Source organism: Lethenteron reissneri, chromosome 65 (assembly GCF_015708825.2).
Source record: "Lethenteron reissneri isolate LAM-NWPU_2019-01 chromosome 65, ASM1570882v1, whole genome shotgun sequence".
Lineage (NCBI taxonomy): Eukaryota > Metazoa > Chordata > Hyperoartia > Petromyzontiformes > Petromyzontidae > Lethenteron > Lethenteron reissneri.
This window is the reverse complement of record NC_083843.1, coordinates 7,005,342-7,029,269: the sequence shown is the minus strand read 5'-3', so window position 1 is coordinate 7,029,269 and position 23,928 is coordinate 7,005,342. Positions and strand designations below refer to the sequence as shown.

Genomic DNA, 23,928 nt, shown 5'->3' with positions numbered 1-23,928 from the left:
ATTCAATCGCTTCATATGGGGCGGAGTCGTCGTGATTGTGGATCGAATCGATTCTTGGCTCGAGGGTGGTTGGAAAATCCCGGGATAGGGAATCGATTCCAGGGGGTGAAATCACCGTAGTAGCGATTCTATTCTTGTTGCGTGTGTTGAGATGGGGCTGAATCGATAAAATAAATAATTTATTCTTAGGGGCCGGAATCGTCGAATTAATCGATTCCTCGATTCCCTCCTCGACCCCCCCAACACCCCTTCCCCCTCCCCTCCTCCCACGCCCACTCCCCCCGCCCCTCTCCTTCCCTCCCCCCACTCTCCCCCCGCCCCTCCCCCCTCCCCAACCCCCTTTTCCCCACTCCCCCCATCCCACTCCCCCCATCCCACTCCCCCCGCCCCGCCCCTCCCCACCCCCCACTCTCCCCCCGCCCCTCCCCACCCCTCCCACGCCCCGCCCCTCCCCCACCCCTCCCCCCAACCCCTCTCTCCCCGCCCCCCACCCCATCCCCCTCTCCCCTCCCTACCACCCCCCGCCCCCTCCCCCCACCCCTCCCTCCTCCACACCCCTCCCCCGCCCCGCCCCCTCTCTCCCCGCCCCCCACCCCAGCCCCACCCCACCCCTTCCCCACCCCTCCCCTCACACCCCTCCCCCGCCCCGCCCCCTTTCTCCCCGCCCCCCACCCCAGCCCCGCCCCTCTCCCACCCCTTCCCCCGCCCCACCCCTCACACCCCACCCCCCCTCCGCCCCCCACCCCACCCCAGCCCCGCCCCTCCCCACCCCCGCCCCGCCCCTCCCCACCCCCCGCCCCGCCCCCCTCCTTCTCTCGCTGTGCTGGCGAACGGAGGCGGCGTTGGAACATCGCGGCCTCGTCGAGGTCGGCGCCTTCACCGACAATTTTATTTGTATCGCCTTCTTCGTCTCCTTCATTCTATTCCTTCATTCTTCTTCATTCTATTCTTTCCCCCGTTTCAATCAAATTTGTTTCGTGTTTAAGTCTTTAAGTTTAAGTCTTAACCATTAAGAATGGTCTTAACCATTCACCATCGTCACCGCCGCCACCACCATTACCACCCTTTACTCTTTAACCAAAACTACCATCAGCATCACTGTCACCACCATCACCACCTCTACCATCACCACCACCATTCACCACCCCCATCACCACCATAACCACCACCATCGCCAACACCATCACCATCATCACCACTACCACCATCATCACCACCCTTTACTCTTTAACTAAAACTGCTGCCTCAACAGCGAAACTCTCTCCTCCTCATCTCTCTCCCCTCCCCTTCTCCTCATCTCTCCCCTCCTCCTCATCCCTCCCCTCCTCCTCTCTAAATGTGTAGACGAAGGCGAGCGGGGTTCGGCCTCGTTCAGCGATCCCGCTCCGGCCATTGTGGGGCCCCCCCTAGGCCTTGACCCACGTGGTTGGTGGTGGTAGTGGCGGTGATTGGTAGTGATGGTGGTGATGATGGTAGTGGTAGTGGTGATTGGTAGTGGTGATGGTGGTGGTGATTGGTGGTGGTGGTGGTAGTGGTGGTGGTAGTAGTGGTGATGGTGGTAGTAGTGGTGGTGGTGGTGATTGGTAGTGGTGGTGGTGATTGGTGGTGGTGGTGGTGATTGGTGGTGGTGGTGGTAGTGGTGGTGGTAATGGTGGTGGTGGTGATTGGTAATGGTGGTGGTGATTGGTAGTGGTGATGTTGGTAGTGGTGATGTTGGTAGTGGTGATGGTGGTGATGTTGGTAGTGGTGATGTTGGTAGTGGTGATGGTGGTAGTGGTGATGGTGGTAGTGGTGATGTTGGTAGTGGTGATGGTGGTAGTGATTGGTAGTGGTGATGGTGGTGATGATGGTAGTGGTAGTGGTGATTGGTGGTGGTGATGGTAGTGGTGGTGATTGGTAGTGGTGGTGATTGGTGGTGATGGTGGTGATGATGGTAGTGGTAGTGGTGATTGGTGGTGGTGATGGTAGTGGTGGTGGTAGTGATGGTGGTGATGGTAGTGGTGGTGATGGTGGTGATGGTAGTGGTGGTGATGATGGTAGTGGTAGTGGTGATTGGTGGTGGTGATGGTAGTGGTGGTGGTAGTGGTGTTAGTGATGATGGTGGTGGTAGTAGTGGTGATTGGTAGTGGTGGTAGTAGTGATGATGGTGGTGGTAGTGGTGGTGATGGTAGTGGTGGTGGTGATGATGGTGTAGTGGTGGTGATTGGTAGTGGTGGTGGTAGTGGTGGTGGCGACGTTTCGGGAGATGAGCCTCGCTCGCGCTCTCTGTGTTGTGTTAGAGAGAGGAGGGTGGGAGAGGTTGATGTTGCGCTTAGGGGAACCCGTCAGTAAAGCCCCCCCCGGGTTTGATTCTCGCTCACGGCCACCATCACTAACAATCACTACTATAATCACCACCACTACCACCACTACCATCACCACCACTATCAACATCACCACTACCACCATCATCACTACTACCATCACCACTACCATCACTAACCACCACTACTATCGCCACCATCACCACCACTACCATCATCACCACTAACCACTACCATCACCACCACTACCATCACCACCACTACCATCATCACCACTACCATCATCACCACTACCATCACCACCACTACCACCATCACCACTACCATCATCACCACTACCATCACCACCACTACTATCGCCACCATCACCACCACTATCATCACCACTATCATCACCACCATCATCATCACTACTAACCACTACCATCACCACCACTACCATCATCACTATCGCCACCATCACTACCGTCATCATTACCACTAACCACTATCACCATCACCACCACCATCATCCAGTGATAGCGATTATCTTACACCCAGGTTACTTGGGAGCCTCCTCCCCCCCCTAGGTTGACTCAGCCTAAAATAGTGTGGTGGTGTTTAGTGAGCGTCGCTAACTGGGGAGACAAAGGCGGCCGGACGTATTATGTGTGTGTATCTATGTGTATGTGTGCCTATGCATGTGTTTCTATGCATGCGTGTGTGTGTCTGTGTACTGTATGTGCACGTGTGTACTGTATAACTGTACTGCATCTCTGTGCTGTGTGTGTGTACTTCATGTGTGTACTGGATCTATTTGCAAAAAATGTACTGCTTCAGTACTTTTATGAGTACTGCATCTGTACTGCTTCTGTGCACTGCATTTGTGTACTGTATCTGTTTCTGCACTGTATATACTGTATATGCGTGTGTACTTTGTAAACTGCGTGTATTGTATGGACTTGATGTGTACTGTATTGCGTGTACTGTGTGTACTGTATGGATGTGTCCACTGTGTACTTTATATGCGTACTGTGTATACTGGATGTGTGTGCTGGATGTACTATGAGTGTACTTTGTGTGCACTGTGTGTGTACTTTGTGTGTGTACTATGTGTGTACTGTATGGACTGTGTCCATTGTGTACTTTATATGCGTACTGTGTGTGTGCTGGATGTGTGTGCTGTGTGTGTGTGTACTGTGTGTGCTATGTGTACTGTGTATACTGGATGTGTGTACTGTGTGTGTGTACTATGTGTGTACTTTGTGTACTGTGTGTGCTATATCTGTACTATGTGTGTGTCCTGTGTGTGTGTAGACCTCCCTCCCACCGGCCCCATCACCATGGTCATGGAAACCCCTCATCCCCTGCACGTGGGGAGAGAGTTTGTGAGGCAGTATTACACTCTGCTGCACCAGGCTCCTGACTTCCTGCACCGGTGAGTGAGTGGGTGAGTCAGTGGCAGGCGTGTGGGTGAGTCGGTGAATGGGTGAGTGTATGCGTGGGTCAGTAGGTAGGTGGGTGGATGAATGAGAGAGTGTATGGGCGGGTAAGTGAGTGAGTGACTGGGTGAGTGAGTTACTGAGTGAGTAGGTGAGTGGTTGGGTGAGTGAGTGACTGGGTGAGTGAGTAAATAGGTGAGTGAGTGAGTGAAGAGTGGTAGAGTAGCGGTTTGCGCACTGCACTACAAACCTGGCAACCTGAGTTCGATTCCCGCTCACGGCCAACACCGGTGACGATTATCTGAACGGTTTCTGAGCCTCCCCTCGGTCGACTCAGCCTCAAATGAGTACCTGGTGTGGTGTGTAAACATTGCCACTAGGGAGACAAAGGCGGCCGGGCGTGGTGTTTGCCACCCACCCCCTTGTCTGCCACACTGCCGGTAGTCTTCATAGGTGCTCGCTAACAGCACTTACCCCAACAGTCTGTTACAGGCTATACGGAGGATATTAGTTTTTGTGAGTGACTGGGTGAGTCTGTTTAACACGTAGTAGGCTTTCAAGATAAATATTCTCATTCATAATACAGTGTTTGTTGGGTTAGATCGCGTAAATATAAATGTGTCGTGAAACCCGCCATCACCTGACACAGCAAATTCGTCAGGGGTTTGTCACGTAAACAGAACATGCCAATTCGTTACTAATACAGCACTAACCAGTGTGTTGGAGAGCAAATCCACAACATTTACAATCTGAAGTAACGACGTTTGGCGAGTAATTACAACCAGTTTCATCAAAATAGGTGTTTCCCCTTGTTTCTGGCAACAAAACTGAAACCTTTTTACAAGAACCTTGTCTGCATTAACCACAATACTTGTGGTCACAATCAAGCAAAAAACACTGATAAGCTTCATCAGGCGACAGCCAACACACCCGTAAGTACCGTACTAGTCACGAATTGGCCATCTTCGACACTAAACCTTACTAATTGGGCTGTGTCGGGTGGTGGCGGGTTTAACAACACGACGTTTCTTATTCACTCGATCTAACCCTAAAAAACCTGTTTTATGAATTATTTAGATTATTTTGCTGCTATACATTTCCACATGATAGTGATGTCAGCCACGTTTGTTGAGCTGCTATCATTTAGTGATGACCAGGTCCGCTTCTAAAAAAACAAGTTAATTAGCTCAGTGGGCTTTACCTGATGAGATAAAAATGTATTAGTTTAGAAACAAGCATTGAGATTAATTATATTATGTTGATGCTATAAATGTGCACGTGATGATGGTGATATCAGCCATTTTGTTGAGCAGCTATGATTTAGTGACAGCCAGATTTGTCCTCTGATAATGCTGCTTGTAATTACTGGCGAAACGTCGTACTCGGATTGCAAATCATGTGGGTTTACTCTTCAACACACAGGTGTGCTGTACTAGTAACAATTGGCATGTTCTGTTTACGTGACAAACCTTACCGATTGGCTGTGTCGGGTGCTGGCGGGTTTAACGACACTACATTTATATTTACCCGTGTTGTGGGTGGGTCTCTCCGCAGGTTCTATGGCAAGGACTCCACCTTCGTCCACGGGGGAGTCGACGCAAACGGAAAACCTTCAGATCCTGTGGTGGGACAAACGGTGGGTACAGCCTCTATCCATTTCTCTCACTCTGTGTCTCTCCCACTCCGTGTCTCTCAATCCGTGTCTTTTTGCCCGTGTCTCTGTCCGTGTCTCTCTCTCCCCTTGTCTCTTTCTCTCCGTGTCTCTGTTTCTCCGTGTCTCTCTCAATCTGTGTCTCTCTCCATGTGTCTTTCCATGTCTCTATATCCTCTCTCCATCCGTCTCTCTCCGTGTCTCTCTGCCCGTGTCTCTCTGCCCGTGTCTCTCTGCCCGTGTCTCTCTGTCCATGTCTCTCTCTCCCCTTGTCTCTTCCTCTCCGTGTCTCAATCCGTGTCTTTCTCTTCGTGTCTCTGTTTCTCCGTGTCTCTCTCAATCTGTGTCTCTCTCCGTGTCTCTCTCTCCTCTTTCCATCCGTCTCTCTCTCCGTGTCTCTCATCTTATCTCACTCTCCTCCGTGTCTCCCCATGTCTCCACGTCTCTCGCTCCCCCTTTGTGTCTATCTCTTCTCGTGTCTCTCCCCCGTGTCTATATCTCTCTGCCCGTGTATCTCTTCCTGTGTATTTCCTCTTGTCTCTCTCCATGTCTCCCTTCCTGTGTCTCTCTCCCCGTGTCTTTTTCTTTTCCTGTCTCTCTCCCTTTATCTCTCTTCCCGTGTATCTCCCCCCCCCTCCATCTCTCTTTGTGTCTCTAAGGAGATCCACGCTTGGATCATGTCTCTGTCTCACGCTGTCTCACACTGTCTCTCTCTGTGTCTTCACGTCTCTGTCTCACACTCTCTCTGCATCTCCGCGTCTCTGTGTCTATCTCTAGGAGATCCACGCCAAGATCGTGTCTCTAGCGTTCCGCGACTGCCGCACCAAGATCCGTGCGGTCGACTCGCAGGCGACGATGGGCGGTGCCGTCGTGGTGCAGGTGCTGGGGGAGCTCAGCAACGCCGGCGGCGCCATGCGCAGATTCCTCCAGACCTTCATCCTCGCGCCCGAGGTGAGCGGATCGCTCGCTCACCCTTAGCCCGCCCGCTCGTTCGCTCATTCATTCGCTCGCTCACTGGCTCACTCACCCGCTCATTTGTTCACCCCGTCGCTTGCTCGCCCGCTCGCTCATTCGCCCGCTCGCTCATTCGCTCGCTCGCTCATTCATTTACCCGCTCGCTCACCCGCTCACTCGCTAATTCACTCGCTCATTCATTCACCCACTCACTTACTCGCTCACCCGCCCACCATCCCCTCTGTCTCTTGCGTTGAGCAGGGCTCTGTTCAGAACAAGTTCTTTGTTCAGAACGATATCTTCCGCTACCAGGACGAGGTCTTCACGGACAGCGACCACAGTGAAGGTACAGAGACGCACACAGAGAGAGATTCATAGAGAGAGATATAGATATACAGAGAGATGCAGAGATGCAGAGATGCATACAGAGAAAAATAGATTTACAGAGATATATAGACACAGAGAGAGACATATTTTCAGAGAGATGTATAGATGGTGGAGAACAGGTCTGTCGAGAAGACAGAGTGAACAGACCTGTTCTCCACCTGAGGGACAGCTGCTTGCGTTGTGGCCGAAACGTCGTGAGAATTGTTTTTTATTATGTTTTATTTTTATTATTTTATTACTTCCATTCTACGTGACTTTACCGAAAGAACCAAGAAGATGAATCCCTGCAGTCACGAAAGCTTTAAATCGAAAAAACTATTTTTACTTTACCAGGTAAGGCCCCACTGAGCTATTTAGATATTTTTTAGAAGTGCCCTGGCTATCACAAATGATAGCAGCTCACCGAAGTGGCTGCTTTTCATCATCATCATCATCACCACGTGGAGATTTATAACAGCAGCCAAATACTCTCTAAACGCATGATATTTCTAAATGTGGAGAAAAAAAAACCGGGGGACCCGGAGAAAAATTCACTCAACCACATAAAAAGAGAGACCCAAACTCGAAATATAATGCAGTAGGCATTGTCAGGGTTGGGATCGAACCCACGACCTCCTGCATACTAGGCGAGGTAGTTAACATATCGTCATACCACAAACTCAAAATATACAGCAGCAGGCATCGGTCAGGGTGGGGCATCGATTCCATGAACTTCTGCACACCAGGCGAGGGAGTTAACATCTTATCATACCGCAAACTCAAAATATACAGTAGCAGGCATCGGTCAGGGTGGGGCATGTGATTTCATGAATCCCTGCACACCAGGCGAGGTAGTTAACATCCCTGAGCCACGGTAGTGACGCCAGTTACCCACAATGCCGTGGTGCGTCTGTCCCCCGTTGCCTCTGCAGACCTGGAGGAAGAAGAGGAGGAGGAGGAAGGGGAGGGAGACTCTGAAGTGGAGAACGGCTCTCCTCTCTACGAGACTCACTCACCCGGGTGAGTGGGTTCACGATGGCTGTGTTGGTGGGGTTCACGATGGCTGTGTGGTGGGGTTTACGATGGCTGTCGGTGTAAGTGGGTTCACGATGGCCGTGTCGGTGGGGTTCACTCTGGCCGTATCGGTGGGGTTCACGATGGCCGTGTCAGTGTGAGTGGGTTCGCAATGGCTGTGTGGTGGGGTTTCAGATGGCTGTCGGTGTAAGTGGGTTCACGATGGCCGTGTTGGTGAGGTTCACGATGGCCGTGTTGGTGTCAGTGGGTTCGCAATGGCTGTGTGGTGGGGTTCACGGTGGCCGTGTCGGTGTCAGTGGGTTCGCAATGGCTGTGTGGTGGGATTCACGGTGGCCGTGTCGGAGACACTTGATATCCTAGGTTCAAGCCTTGGGTCTGGGGTCATCTGCGTGTGTGTGCCCGACTCTCGCTCACAGCCACCAATACCAGTGACAATTATCCGAACCTGTGCTGGGCCTCGCCTTGGTCGATTCAGCCTCACATGAGTACCTGGTGCGGTGTGTAAATGCGGCCGGGCGTGGTGCTGGCTTCATAGGTGCTGCTACTCCCTATTAGCAGCGCTTGCCCCAACAGTCTGTTAAGGCTACACGGAGGATCTTTGTGTTTATCTTCCTTCTGGTATACAGGAGGTCGTGGGTTTGATCCCGACCCTGATGCCTGCTGATATATATTTGAAGTTCACATCTCTCTCTGTCTGTGGTGGTCACTGGGTGGATTTTTCTCCTCCACATTTATAATCAACATCACACGTCTAGAGTAATTTCGGTGCTATACATTTTCACTTGATGATAAGCCACTTTTTGAGCTATCATTTGTGGCCAGGTCGCTTCTAGAAAAGATTTGCATAGCTCAGTGGACGTTATTTGGTAAAATAAAACATAGTTTAGTTTTAGTTGAGACTAAGATGACGGGCAGATGCACCAGCTGTGCCCCTTATTGTGCCAACTTGCTGCGTTTTATCTGCCCAGCACTCCACTCATTGTTCTGAGCGTCGCTCCTCTGCCCTCCGTTGTTGTTGGAGGGCGACTGCCTCCATCTGCCCAGTAGCGTCCTTCACGAGCCTCCTCCACAGAGGCCGATCTTGACATCGCTGGTACTGGTCAGGTCATCAGCAAGTTCACTCGGCTCTGCTTCCTCCCATACCGCTTCAGCTCCATCTCTTCTCCAGGCCGTGTTGTGCAAGTTTAACCTCCTCTATCCCGCCGAACAAAAGCTGTTTAGGCATGCGCTGGCTGTGCATGCGGCTACATGACCCAGCCAACGCAGCCTCCTTGCCTGCCGGAGGAGCTCACCGATGATGGGACTGTGTCCAGATCTTGAAAGCATTTGCAAGCTGATGATATTGCTGCTGCTAATGCTCAATTATGCTGTTGCTGATGTTCCCTCTCTTTAACAGCAACGCGCCTTCCGATATGACACAACCTATCTCAAACAACACCCAACATCATTATCAGCAACAGCAGCAGCAGCAACATCAGCAGCAGCAGCAACTTCATCAGTTGCCAAAGGATGAGATGCGGGGAGACGCGGCCGGTAGAGGAGGTGTTGCTGATGAGGTGGTGGAGGCGGAGGTGGAGGAAGAGGAAGAGGTGGAGGAGGAGGTGTCACCAACGACTATTGAGACCCACACTGCATCATCAACATCAGCAGCAGCAGCAGCAACATCATCAGCAGCGGCAGTGGTAGCAGCGGCAGCAGCAGTTGCATCGGCAACAGCAGCAACAGCATCGGCAGCGACAGCAGCTGTGGAACCTGCACCAGCAAAGGTGAATGGGTGGGTGGGTGAGTGAATTGGTGGGTAGGTGAGTGAGTGGGTGGGTGGGTGAGTAGGTAAGTGAATTGGTGTGTGAGTGGGTGAATTGATTTACGAGTGAGTGGCTTTGTGGGTGGGTGAGTGGGTGGATGAATTGGTTCCTGAGTGGGTAAGTGCATTGGTGGGTGAGTGGGTGAATTGATGTGCGTGAGTGAATTTGTTGGTGAGTGGGTGGGTGGCTGAGTGGGTGAATTGGTGGGTGAGTGGGTGAATTGGTGGGTGGGTGAGTGAGTGGGTGGGTGGTTGAGTAGGTAAATGAATTAGTGTGTGAGTGGGTGAATTGATGTACGAGTGAGTGGCTTTGTGGGTGGGTGAGTGGGTGGATGAATTGGTTCCTGAGTGGGTAAGTGCATTGGTGGGTGAGTGGGTGAATTGATGTGCGTGAGTGAATTTGTTGGTGAATGGGTGGGTGGCTGAGTGGGTGAATTGGTGGGTGAGTGGGTAGGTGAATTTGTGGGTGGGCGGGTGAGTGGGTGAACTGGTGCATGAGTGAGTGAGTGAATTTATAGATGAGTGGGTAGGTGAATTGGTGGGTGAGTGGGTGGGCGGGTGAGAGGATTCATTTGCGAGCGTGCGGGTGATCGACAGTGTTAGTAGTAGTAGCAGCAGCAGTAGTAATAGCAGCAGCTTTAGAACAGTGACTAGGAGACGACTGACCATGTAACCGCATCGTTGTTCATGCCCCCCCCCGTGCCCCCCTGTGCCCCCCCCCCCACCCACCAAACAGCCATTCTCGTGGGCATCCGTGACCAGCAAAAACCTCTCCCAGGGAGGGGGGCTACCCGCCCAGACAGCCAACACCTTCGTACATCACAAGGTGGTGCCAACACAGGTGATGGTGGTGGTGGTGACGTGGGTCTATGTGTGGGTGTCTGCGAGTGTGTGAATGAGTGGCATTTGGACGCGTGCGAGGAGCTGGTAACCCCCCTTCAACCTAAGTACCACTAAACCACGTGGAAAAACATCGAACTAAGCTTGTGCCATAGGCCCTGGGGGCGTCTATGACGTCTCCTAGCCAAACCCCATTTGGCGGAGCTAGGAGACTGCAACTTTAACTCTCACATTAACATCTCTCACATTGACATAGCCACCTCAGGGCACCCGCTGTGGATGCTTCTCAAGGGTCTTACATTAACGTGCTAATTTTTACCTGGCAGCCCTTTGATTGGTGGGAAAACCCACCACCGCCGTGGTCGCTGGCCACCACTTACATTAACATTGGCTTTTTTCGATTTAAAGCTTTCGTGACTGCAGGGATTCATCTTCTTGGTTCTTTCGGTAAAGTCACGTAGAAGGGAAATAATAAAATAATAAAAATTAAACATAATAAAATACAATTCTCACGACATTTCGGCCACAACGCAAGCAGCCGTCCTCAGGTGAAGAACAGGTCTGTCGGAAAGACAGCGTCTGAATGAACACCACCAAGCTTGGCAGCGTATATTTAAGCTAGGTTAGAGGACTTTGACACCCCCCCCCCCCACCTCCTATGCATTCCACAAGTAGTGACTAATCCCACATCTGCATTTACGGAGCATTTTTGTGTCTTGCGGGAGGGGAAATCCCTCAGCCTGGAAAACATCATGGGGCAAAGTGAGGACGATCCTGCTGAGGCTGCAGTGCCTCAAATATTGGAAGTAGTCACCCCCTGTGAGTAGCTGGCTGAGGTACCATCTGTTGAAGTACTGAAGGTGATCCAGAGTCTGTGGCCGGGAAAGCCACCGGGCAGAGATGATCTCCCAAGTGAAATGCTGAAGGAGGGTGGCGTTTATGAGACATAATAACAGCCTGAACCACTGGACAGGTTCTGCAGGATTGGAAAGATGCCCTGGTGGTCCCCCTCTTTAAGAAGGGGGGGACTGCACAGACTGTAACAACTACAGGGGCATCTCACTTCTCAGTGTGTCGGGAAAGGTCCTGGCAAGGATTATTCAACATCGCCTTGCTAGGCACGCTGAGGGGAGGCTTGTGGAGCCCCAATGTAGTTTCAGCAAAGGGCGGTCCTGCACAGATACCATATTTTCTGTCCGTCTGCTACAGCAGAGGTGTAGGGAATTCCAACAGGACCTACATCTCTGCTTTATTGATCTGATCAAGGCCTATGCTACCATCAAAAGGCCTGGGCTCTGGGTTGATCTTTGTGCTTTTAGAGTCCCTGACTCTGCTCACAATCATTCATGACCTTCATGATGATGAGCAGACTCAGGTAAAACTACGTGGTCAGGAGTCAGAGCCATTCCCTGTTCAGCTCGTGGTGCGACACCTTTTTTGCCCATGTAGTTTGTGACTCCTTCGATGTCTGTACCGGAAGAATCTCCATCTGGCTCAGGTACAATGGAAGGCTGATCGATGCCCGAGTGCGGTCAAGGGATGGCTCCCTATTGGTCAACCATGTTATGTATGCTGATGATCTGGTGATTGCTGCTCACTCAGAGGGGGAGTTAGAGGCGCTGCTGCTGAACCTGGAGTGTGCTACTAAGAGGTGGGGGCCTTACCATCAGCCCCCCCCAAATCTAAGCACCTGCCTGAGTATTAAGTGCCATCAGACACTCCACCCCCACAACTCCCAATTGGTGATGGGACAGGGTGCTTATGACCACCTCTGGTTTGACAGCAGAGGTCTCACTCCGAATCAGTCTAGCGGCATTATCTTTTCATAGGCTGCGTAACGCTGTGTAGAAGCTACCTGGTCTGTTGCTCCACACGAAGCTTTGGGTTTTCTCAGCCACGGTCATTCTTTCCCTTTTCTATGCTTGAAAAACGTGGACCCCACCCCTAATGGAACATCTGTGCCACTTAGAAACATTTAGGCTCGCCTACCTACGATCCATTCTGGGTTTAACCTGCAGACTGGATTACGTAAGGAGCTCACAAATCCTTGAAAGATCTGGACAAAGTCTCATTGGTGAGCTCCGGCAGGCAAAGCTGTGTTGGCTGGGTCATTTAGCCCACATGCTCAGTGCATGCCTAAACAGCTTTTGTTTAGGCGGTTAGAGGAGGCTAAACGGGCGTGGCACGGGATTAAAAAGAGATGGAGTGATGTGATACAAGAGGATGTGGAGCTGAGTGCACTTGCTGATGACTCGTACCAGTGGTGTCAAGATCAGCCTCTTTGGAGGAGGCTCGTGAAGGACGCTACTGGGCAGTTGGAGGCAGTCGCCCTCCAGCAACAACAGAGGGCAGAAGAGTGACGCTCACAACAACGAGCGGAGTTCCGGGCGGCTAAAGCACAGCAAGTTGACACAGTCGGGGGCACAGGTGGTGCATCTGCCAGTCATCTCAGTCAATAAACCTATGGCACCTGGGGTCTATCCCATGACCTGCCAGCGGGCGTTCAACACATTACTTGGCGTAAAGTGCACTTAGCCTGGCACAAGTGGCGCGGCACCGCCACTTCGTTGCGAATGGCGGTTGTTGTTGTTGTAGCGGTTAGCGTTACCTTGCGTGACAAACCCAACGACGCGAGTTTGATTCCCGCTCATGGCCCACACCAGGGACGATTATCTGAACCGGTCCTGGGCCTCCCCTAGGTCTACTCAGCCTCAAATGAGTACCTGGTGGTGCGGTGTGTAGTAAACATCGCCACTGGGGGAGACAAAGGCAGCCGGGCGTGGTGCTGGCCACCCACCCCCTCGTGTGCCACAGAGCCGGTAGCCTTCATAGGTGCTCGCTCACAGCACTTGCCCCAAAAGTTTGTGACAGGCTACACGGTGGATCTTTGTATTTGTCCGTTTGAGTCTGTGCGAGAACCATAGACTTGGGCTGAGACTCGCAGACTCGATGGTGATTTGCGTACATTGTCTGTGTGTCTCTTTCTCTGTGTCTGTGTTTCGTGAGTACAGGCCAACGTGGAGCCCAAACCCGAGCCCCCTCGTGGCACCCGAGGGGAGGGGCGGCCTGGGGGTCCCCCCCTCCAATCACGGCCCCCACCCCGGCAGGGTAAGTGGGGTGGATGGGTGAGTGTGTGAGTGAATGGATGGGTGGTTGGGTGGGTGGTTGGGTGGGTGGGTGGGTGCGTGAGTGTTCGTGAGTGAGTGTGTGCGTGAGTGAGTGTGTGCGTGAGTGAGTGTGTGAATGGGTGGGTGGGTGGTTGGGTGCGTGGGTGGTTGGGTGCGTGGTTGCGTGGTTGGGTGGGTGAGTGGGTGGGTGGTTGGGTGGGTGGGTGGTTGGATTTGTGGTTGGGTGGGTGGGTTGGTGGTTGGGTGGGTTGGTGTGTCTTTGACACAGACACCTGTGTCGGAATGATTGGAAGGCATGGGCCAGATCAGCTCAATTACAACGGTGGGATGCTGCTAGACTTCTGTGCTGTCCATGGGCATATAACTACCAACACGCTATTGCGGTATCGGCGCATCCACACGACATGGATGCACGCCGGGTCCAAGCAAGAACATCTGCTGGACTATATAGTGATGGAACAGTGGATTCATACCCACATGGGTATAGAGCTTATCTGCCCACTGACCATCGGCTTGTCATCTGCAAGATGCGCCTGCCATAGATTTGACTTGCCGATGACCGGTACCAGCGGTGTCAGGATCGGCCCTCTTTTGAGGAGGAGGCTCGTGAAGGACGTGACTGGGCAGTGCCAGGCTAGGTGCATCTCGAGGCTGGTGGACAGTTGGGAGACAGTGTCGCCCTCCAGCAACAGCGGAGGAGCGATGCTCGCAACGACGAGCGGAGCGTCGGGCGGCTAAAAAGCAGAAAGTTGTCACAGCTGAGGGCACGGGCACCACAGTGGCTTTATGGATGTTAACTACCTCGCCTGGTACATGGGAGCACGTGGGTTTTGATCCCAACCCTGACGCCTGCTCTATAATTCGAGTTTGCGTCTCTCTCTCCGTAAACGCTGCCGTACATTTCGACGTGATGACGATAAGCCGCTTCGTTGAGCCGCCATTTGTGATTTCCACGTCGCTTCTGAGCGATACAGCTCAGTGGGCCTTACCTAGTCAAAGACATAATTGTTTTAGTTTAAATTGCTCATCTGTTGTCAATCTTTAAATCCATGGCATCTGCAGGGTCTCTCCCGTGACCACCTCCTGCACCTAGCCTGGCACAGCAGTCAACCCATGGCACCTGCAGGGTCCGTCCCGTGACCTCCTCCTGCACCTAGCCTGGCACAGCAGTCAACCCATGGCACCTGCAGGGTCTGTCCTGTGACCTGCACCTAGCCTGGCACAGCAGTCAACCTATTCCACCTGCAGGGTCCGTCCCGTGACCTCCTCCTGCACCTAGCCTGGCACAGCAGTCAACCCATGGCACCTGCAGGGTCTGTCCCGTGGCTTCCTCCTGCACCTAGCCTGGCACAGCAGTCAACCCATGGCACCTGCAGGGTCCGTCCCGTGACCTCCTGCACCTAGCCTGGCACAGCAGTCAACCCATGGCACCTGCAGGGTCTGTCCTGTGACCTCTTGCACCTAGCCTGGCACAGCAGCCAACCTTTTCCACCTGCAGGGTCTGTCCCGTGACCTACCGGTGGCTATTCTGTCCTACCAATTCAAACTTTTTTATTTATTTTACCACGTGTAAAGCCCCACTGAACTGGTGTGTAGCTCTTTTTCAGAAGCGACCGGGCCATCACAAATAATAGCTCAACGAACTGGCTATCATCATCATACTGTGGAAACTTATAGCAGCAGCCAAATACTCTCTCTCGACGCGCGGTGGCGTTGATTCTAAATGTGGAGGGAAAAAAAACAGAGGACCCCGGCCAAAAATCCACGCAGTGACCACTATCGGGACAGACGCAGACTCCAAATACACAGCAGCAGGCATCGTCAGGGTCGGGATCGAACCCAGGACCTCCTGCATACCAGGCGAGGTAGTTAACATCTCCTAGCCACCGTGATAGTTAGAGAGAGAGAGACGCAAACTCCAAATATAAAGGAGCAGGCATCGTCAGGGTCGGGATCGAACCCACGACCTGCTGCATACCAGGCGAGGTAGTTAACATCTCCTAGCCGACCGTGATGATGATGAGAGAGAGACAAGCAGACTCCAAATATAAAGGAGCAGGCATCGTCAGGGTTGGGATGGAACCCACGACCTCCTACATACCAGGCGAGGTAGTTAACATCTCCTAGCCACCGTGATAGTCAGAGAGAGAAACGCAAACTCCAAATATAAAGGAGCAGGCATCATCAGGGTCGGGATCGAACCCACGACCTGCTGCATACCAGGCGAGGTAGTTAACGTCTAGTCACCGTGCCCTCGGTGTTTAGATAGCTAAACGCTGTCCCAACGGTATACGTGAATATGGTGACCTTCTGAAACATTGTGTTCCTTGAAACGATTCGCGTACATCTTAAAAAGTTAAATTCCGATTCGGCTAATGAAAACTTAAAAAAAAATTGTTGGTAAAAAAAAAGTGTAAAATGGCACTCAGGCTCCCTCTGTGTCTCTCCCTGTCTCTCTCTCCCTGTGTATGTCTCCCTGTGTCTCTCCCTGTCTCTCTCCCTGTGTCTCTTTCTGTCTCTTCCCCTGTGTCTCTCCCTGTGTCTATCTCCCTGTGTCTCTTTCTGTCTCTTCCCCTGTGTCTCTCCCTGTGTCTGTCTCCCTGTCTCTTTCTGTCTCTTACCCTGTGTCTCTCCCTGTCTCTCCGTTGTCTGTCTGTCCGTGTCTCTCTCTCCTTGCCTCTTTTTCCATGTCCCTCTTTCTCCGTCTCTGTGTCTCTTTCCGTGTCTCTTTGTTTCTCTCGCCGTGTCTCTCTCTCTGTCCGTGTGTCTCTCTCTCTGTGTCTGTCTGTGTGTGTCTCTGTCCGTGTTTCTCTGTCTCCGTGTCTTTCTCTGTTCGCGTGTCTCTGTGTCTCTCTGTCCGCGTGTCTCTCTCTGTGTCTATCTCTCTCTCCGTTTGTCTCTCTGTCCGTGTGTCTCTCTGCTGGCAGTGAGAGGCGGTGATACGGATCCATCCGTGGATGGGGAAGCGCGACGTTTCCCTCGCTACGCAGACTCGCAGCAGCTGTTTGTGGGCAACCTCCCCTACAGCATGGAGGAGACTTCCCTTCGAGACTTCTTCTCCTGTGAGACCACTCACAGAGACACGGACACACTCGCTCAGACTCACATAGATTAAGAGACTCACTCAGACCCACATAGATTAAGAGACTCACTTAGGTTCACATAGATTAAGAGACTCACTTAGGTTCACATAGATACGGAGACTCAATCAGACTCGCATGCATACATACATACAGAGATTCACTCAGACTCACATAGATACAAACTCACTCAGACTCGCATAGATTAAGAGACTCACTCAGACCCACATAGATTAAGAGACTCACTTAGGTTCACATAGATACGGAGACTCACTCAGACTCGCATACATACATATACAGATTCACTCAGACTCGCATAGATACAGACTCACTCAGACTCGCATAGATTTAGAAACTCACTTAGGTTCACATAGATACAGAGACTCACTCAGATTCGCATAGATTCAGAGACTCACTTAGGTTCACATAGATACGGAGACTCACTCAGACTCGCATACATACATACATATACAGATTCACTCAGACTCGCATAGATACAGACTCACTCAGACTCGCATAGATTTAGAAACTCACTTAGGTTCACATAGATACAGAGATTCACTCAGATTCGCATAGATTCAGAGACTCGCTCAGAGACTCACTCAGACTCACATAGATTCAGACACTCACTCAGAGACTTACTCAGAGACTCACTCGTTCAAATAGAGATTCGCTCACGTACTTCACACGGGGAGAGAGTCACTCACGTATGTGTCTCTCTCTGTTTCTCTTTCTATCGGTATTTCTCTCTCTCTCTCTGCCGTGTGTCCCTGTAGCTTACGGTAATGTCTATTGAGGCAATTCTATCTCTCACTGTATCTCTCTGTAGATATGTATTAGTATGTTTAACACATAGGCTTTCGCGACCAATATTAATCATAATAAAGTTTTTTGGTTAGATCGCGTTATTTAAAAACTGTAAATGTTGTGGATTCACTCTTCAACACTCCGGTGGGCTAAAGCAGTGAACTATTTTGTCTTTTGTCAACGTGACACTTTTTTGCTGATTGGCCGTGTCGGGTGGTGGAGGGTTACGTCACATTTATAAATAACGCGATCTAACCCAAGAACGTTTGTTATGAATGTATTAGAATGTCTCTCCCTCTCTGTATAGACATTTATCTCTTTCAATTGATATACATCTGTCTATAGATATTTATCTCTAGATATTAATCTCTTTGTCCCGATATTTATCTCTGTATTTCCATGTTTCTCGATAGATATCTATCTCTGCCTCTATACACATTTATCTCTATAGATATATAGCTATCTCTATAGATATTTATCTCTGGATATGCATTTTCTCTCTGTACAGATAATCTTCCCTCTCTGTATAGATATCAATTTCTCTGTATAGACATTGATCGCTCTCTCTCTTTCTCTCAGCGTATGGGACGGTGCTGAGCGTGCGCATCAACACCCAGGGCGCCTCGGCAGTGACAGGGAGGAAGCTGCCCAACTACGGCTTCGTGATCTTCAGCGACGCAGACTCCGTGCAGAAGATCCTCGCGGCCAAGGTGGGAGAGGGGGAGAGGGGTGGGAGAGGGAGGGAGGGAGGGGGAGAGGGAGGGAGGGGGAGAGGGGTGGGGGAGAGGGGTGGGAGAGGGGTGGGAGAGGGGTGGGAGAGGGGGAGGGAGGGGGAGAGGGGTGAGGGAGGGGGTGGGAGAGGTGGAGGGAGGTGGGAGAGGGGGGAGAGAGGTGGGAGAGAGGTGGGAGAGAGGAAGACAGAGAGCGAGTTTTAAACCATTTTTATTGCTGCCAACAACAAAAGTACTGGAGCCGATTGCGATACAAAGTCACATCAAGTCCAGTGTCCACGTGTGCACGTCGCAAACGCACACGGCACCACACGTGCCGCGTGTACCACAAACGGTACGTCGACACGCGCGATGAATGAACCCATTAAAAGTCAAATCAAGAACGCCGTTGGCGCTGGTCAGAGGTGCTCGACCGCCCCCACCCCCCACCGTTCAAAGAACCACGGCACGCATCCTCGGCGTTGCGAGTGGTACGTGGTGGTCCAGCCAGAGCCGTGCCTTGAGCCAGGGCCCCCCCTTCCCCTCTCAGCATCGCCTCCCCACCGCCAGAGCGGCTGTCGGTTGTCGCCTCGCGGCGTCTTTCCCCCCCCCTGGTCTCGTAAACCCGCGCGCCTTCTTCGCTTGGGCACAGACGAAGTTTGCAAGATCGTGGCGCTTATTAGCCGGGTGTAAGGCAACCGCCACATCCCGTGTGTGAAACTGCTTTGGTAAAAAGGCACCTCCAGTCTCCTGAAAATGGACCCCAAAAGCCGGAACATTGCGGGTTGAGCCGCGGGACACCCCAAATACTGACGGGGCCAGATCCTCCCTGGCTCAGCAGAACGCGCACACAACAGTCCGGCGCTCCTGGGGGGATTCGGCTCAGCCACACAGCCGAGGGCACCGTCGGGTGAGCCGTCCTCTGCTGGAGGTCACCGCGGCATTTGGCTACGAGAGGCTTGAACATCTGCTGCCACTGGGTGGTGAGAGAGGGGGGAGAGAGGAAGAGAGAGATTGAGAGAGATGGAGAGAGATGGAGAGAGAGTGAGATGGAGAGAGGTTGAGAGAGGGAAGGGGAGAGAGGGGGAGGAAGCTGCCCAACTACGGCTTTGTGATCTCCTAGCGGCCATGGTGGGTGGGTGGGTGGGAGGAGTCGGGGTCCGGATCAAACCCACGACCTTCTGCATACCAAGCGTGGGTGTTAACACCTGGGTGGTGATGGTCTCTGTTTCCTGATATCTAACCGGTGGTGGTGTTGGTGTAGGTCATGGTGGAGATAATGATGGTGGTGATGGTGCTGATAATGGTGGTGATTATGATAGTGGTGATGGTGATAGTGGTGGTGTGATGATGTTGGTGGTGTGTTGATGGTGATGATGATGGTGTAGTGGTGTTGATGATGGCGGTGGTGGTGATCGTAGTGATGATGATGGTGGTGATGGTACTGGTAGTGATGATGGTAGTGATGATGGTGGTGGTGGTGGTCTGGGCCGTATTATCCAACTGGCCACAGGGCCTACGAAAAACATTTTGGCTATGTCATTTTTGGTTGTTTGATTTAAAAAAAGTCAACCTTATGTAGCGTTTAGTAGTGTTTAGTAGTGTAGTGTACAGTTTCCTGTATATCAGTGTAGTGTTGTAGTGTATAGTGTAGTGTATAGTAGTGTGTGTTGTGTAGTAGTGTGTATGTATGCATGTTAAACTTCTTTCCAGCACTGATCGTTACCCGTGGTGCATTATGGTTGCACTTTGGGCTCCATTACAGTGCCAGATCAAACTCGTCCTCTAACGAAGGGCTAGACTCATCAGTAGTCTGGTTCTTTCCAACGTGATGAACAATGGCACACTCATCAGTAGACTTATAAGACTTATCAGTAAGCTTATCAGACTCATCAGTAGACTTATGAGTAGAATTATCAGTAGACTTATCCGTAGTTGTATCCAAATATTTATCAGACTTATCAGTAGACTTATCAGACAAGTCAGTCGACTTACCAGTAGACGTATCAATATACTTAGACTCATCAGTAGAGTTATCAGTAGACATCATACTTTTCAGTAGATATCAGACTGAGTGAAGAAACAAACGCTGTCTCCCCGACAGACCTGGTCTTCACCTGAGGACGGCTGCTTGCGTTGTGGCCGAAACGTCGTGAGAATTGTATTTTATTATGTTTAATTTTTATTATTTCCCTTCTACGTGACTTTACCGAAAGAACCAAGAAGATGAATGCATATTAATTACAATGAGTATCCATTGCCAGCTGGGTTATTCATACAGGATGATGGTATCTGTGTGTGTGTCTCCTGCAGCCCATCATGTACCAGGGAGACCACCGCCTCAACGTGGAGGAGAAGAAGCGGCGCGGATTCCGGGAGGGTGGAGGTGCAGGAGGAGGTGGGGGCCGTGGAGGAGGGGGGAGGGGCTATGGAGGATCCCGGCCCTCGACGGCCCCCAGGGTTGGTGGGGGGGGGCTGTCAACCCCCCACCCGGCTGAGTGAAGAAACAAACATGGAGAGGGTGGGTGAGAGGGTTGGGTGGGTTAGTTGACTCGCTAACCCACCCACTCAATCACCCACCCACTCGCCCACTCACCCACCCACTCATCCACCCACTCACTCACCCACTCACCGACTCACTAACTCACCCACTCAATCACTCACCCACCCACTCATTTACTCATCCACCCACTCACCCACTCAATCACTCACCCACCCATTCACTTGCCCACTCACCCACCCACTCACCCACCCACTCACTCACTTGTTCACTCACTCACACACGCACTTGCTCACCCACCCACCAACTCACCCATTGAACTCGCCCACCAACTCCTCACCCACTCATGCGCACACTCAACAAAGACAAAGATCCCCCCCCCTCCCCTCTGTACAGCACTTGCCCCCACAGTCTGTTAAGGCTATACTGGGTGTGGGGGGAACTTTGTCTTTGGTGAGAGAGAGAGGGAGGGGGTAGAGAGGAGGGGGGGTGTTACTGTGTGGCCCTGACAAAGACAAAGATCCCCCACGTAGCCTGAAACAGACTGTAGGGGCAGGTGCTGTTAGTAGCGAGTGGCAGCAGCGCCTATGAAAGCTACCGGCACTGTTGGCACACGAGGTGGTGGGTGGCCAGCACCACGCCCACCCGTACTCATTTGAGGCCGAGTCGACCTAGGGGAGGCCCAGGACCTGTTCAGACATTCGTCTCGCCGCTGGCGTGTTGGTGGACGTGAGCAGGAATCGAACTCGGGTCGAAGCCGTCAGCGCAGCCGCTAACCGCTGGCCCTGAGCACACAGGGTTTTCAGCAACAACCACCAGTTAGCATCATCGTCATCCATGGTGAATGCCGATCGGATGCGGGAAAAACAATCTGGGAGTTGAAATTCCAATTTAATCGAGAGAGATGATGATTTTTATTATATTGCGGTAAAGACATTTATATTTTGGCGGAGGTTCCCTGTATGCGCACGAAACGTTTGAACGGAGAAATTTCAATGTAAACCCTTTCCCGTACCAATAATGTTCGTACAGATCAGCGCGGTTGGCTTCGTGCGGTGCGAAAGAAGTTCAACATCCATACACAGAGGCCCACAGACCCATAGAAACCCACATAGGTCCACAGATTAGCACGGTTGGCTACATGCGGTGCTAAAGAAGTTCAACATCCATACACAGAAACCCACAGACCCATAGAGATCCACGTAGATCCACAGATTAGCACAGTTGGTTACGTACGTTGCGAACAAAGTTCAACACACGGCTGACGTTAAAAAAATCCCTGTGACCTTGCTTCACAAGAGGAATCGGCCATCATGCCCCGGCCAGAGTCGGGGCCGTCCAAACGTTGATATTTGGCAAGTGTGATTACACTGCAAATTACCATCGCATGGTTCTGGAAAAACAACATGGCAGCAGGGATCATCACCCATAACTGTACTGGCAGCAGACGAACGCACATGGGCAGCTGCTACTGGGGTGCCCCCGAGGCTCGACTCAGCAGCGATCATCGCCCCCTACTGACTAACGCACCGAGGCAGCTGCCACTGGGGGTTCCCCCTATGCTAGACGACACAACATAGAACGGCTCCGTTAGACGGCGCAAGTTCTCACTTCTGCGTTTTTTCCCCATCGGGTTGTGCCTTCTTCACACGAGCTCGTTCCATTGAACGCTGTCGTATTTTCCGGTGGTCTTTTTTGTTGTTGGACGATATAATAATTATATATTTTTTCTTTTCAAATTCTCTAACCCCCTTGATTTGACGGTGTTTCTGTGTCGACTTTAAACTAAAACAACAACGAAAAATAATAGTACGCGCTTTTTTGTCTTTGAGCCAAAAAATAAAGATGAGCACGTTTGTTTGAGTTTATGAAATTATGGCGAGTGGTTGGATGGGTGAGTGGACGGGTGGGTTAATGATGGAGTGGATGGGTCAATGGGTGGGTGCCTGGGTATTTTGTGCCACCAAACACTCCACCCCCTCAGCTCCCCATTGGTGATGGAGCAGTTCTGGATAGAGTGGAGAGTTTTGCATACCTGGGCAGTGTGTTTATGACCAGCGTGGGTTTGACAGCAGAGGTCTCGCTGAATCAGTCGGGCGGCATATTTTCATCGGCTGCACAATGCCGTGTGAAAGCTACCTTGCCTGTCGCTCCGCAAGAAGCTTCAGGTCTTCTCAGCCACAGTCATCCCCCTATATTCTCTTAAGCTTTTGAAACGTGGACCTCTCTAATGGAACATCTGCGCTGGTTAGACATTCAGGCTGGCATGCCTACGATCCATCCTGGGTTTAACTAGGCTGGATTGTGTGATGAGCTCAAATCCTTGAAAGATCTGGACACATTCCCATCGGTGAGCTCCGGCAGGCAATGCTGCGTTGGCTGGGTCATGTAGCCCGCATGCCCAGTCACCGCATGCCCACACAGCTTCTGTTTGGCTGCATAGAGGGGACTAAATGGGCACGACATGGGCTGGAGAAGAGATGGAGTGATGCGATTTGGGAGGATGAGGCGCTGAGTGGACTTACTGATGACTGGTACCAGCGGTGTCAAGCTCGGCCTCTGGAGGAGGTTCGTGAAGGACGCTGCTGCAGGGCAATTGGAGGCAGCCGCCCTCCAGCAACAACAGAGGGCAGAGCGACGCTCACAGCAATGAGTGGAGCACCGGGTGGCTAAAATGCAGCAAGTTGGCACAGTAGGGGGCACAGCTGATACATCTACCAGTCATTTTGGTCAGCCAACCAATGAGTGGTTGGATGGGTCAATGCGTGGGTTACAAGTGGGTGGGTTCGTGAGTGGGTGGGTAAATGGGGAGCGCACTCCACTACCAATTTGGTCAACTCCTGCCATCTGCATTGAGACGAGCACGGTTGCCTACGTGCGGTGCGAAAGAAGTTCAACATACATGCACAGAGACCCAAGCCTATCGAGACCCACAGATGCCGACAGAGACCTACAGAGACCCACAGAGACCTACAGAGACCCACAGATTAGTACGAATGGCTATGTTCAGTGCCAAAGAAGTTCAACATACTGAATCGTTTTTATAAAAAAAAAATCGGTTGATTCCCAGTTAATCGAGCATTGGATCGTAAAAAATACGTCGATTCCAGTTCCCATGTTCCTTATATGGGCACAGTCATGCCCAATTACTCCATATATATAGGCTTAAAGCGTATCTGTCAACCCCTTATCAGTACCTACCATATTATAGACCAATTCAGACCTTATTTGTCACCCCATGCCCTAATAAATCTCAACGTTCATCCTACAAAGTCTCATCTATATATATAAAATCGTGAATCTGTCTGTCTGTGTGTCTGTGTGTCGCC

At 51.6% G+C, this 23,928-nt stretch overlaps 1 protein-coding gene across 1 annotated transcript; it reads left to right on the top strand.

Annotated features, from left to right (window-relative positions):
• Positions 1–788: 788 nt before the first annotated feature.
• LOC133359387 (ras GTPase-activating protein-binding protein 1-like) lies at positions 789–22,455 on the top strand. Its single transcript, XM_061577787.1, has 12 exons — positions 789–866; positions 3,600–3,720; positions 5,279–5,360; positions 6,153–6,326; positions 6,591–6,675; positions 7,628–7,715; positions 9,127–9,496; positions 10,271–10,375; positions 13,386–13,482; positions 16,430–16,564; positions 17,969–18,099; positions 20,413–22,455. Exons 2-12 carry the CDS (start codon positions 3,626–3,628, stop codon positions 20,599–20,601), a joined length of 1,551 nt encoding a protein of 516 aa, XP_061433771.1. The 5' UTR covers positions 789–866; positions 3,600–3,625; the 3' UTR covers positions 20,602–22,455.
• The last annotated feature ends 1,473 nt before the right edge of the window (positions 22,456–23,928 follow it).

What these genes read in the sequence shown, in the direction of transcription:
- LOC133359387 (XM_061577787.1), top strand. Translation starts at nt 3,626, where the DNA reads ATGGTCATGGAAACCCCTCATCCCCTGCACGTGGGGAGAGAGTTTGTG. An exon ending in GGACAGCGACCACAGTGAAG is followed by an intron (nt 6,676 to 7,627) that starts GTACAGAGACGC and finishes TTGCCTCTGCAG; the next exon opens with ACCTGGAGGAAGAAGAGGAG. An exon ending in AGAAGATCCTCGCGGCCAAG is followed by an intron (nt 18,100 to 20,412) that starts GTGGGAGAGGGG and finishes TGTCTCCTGCAG; the next exon opens with CCCATCATGTACCAGGGAGA.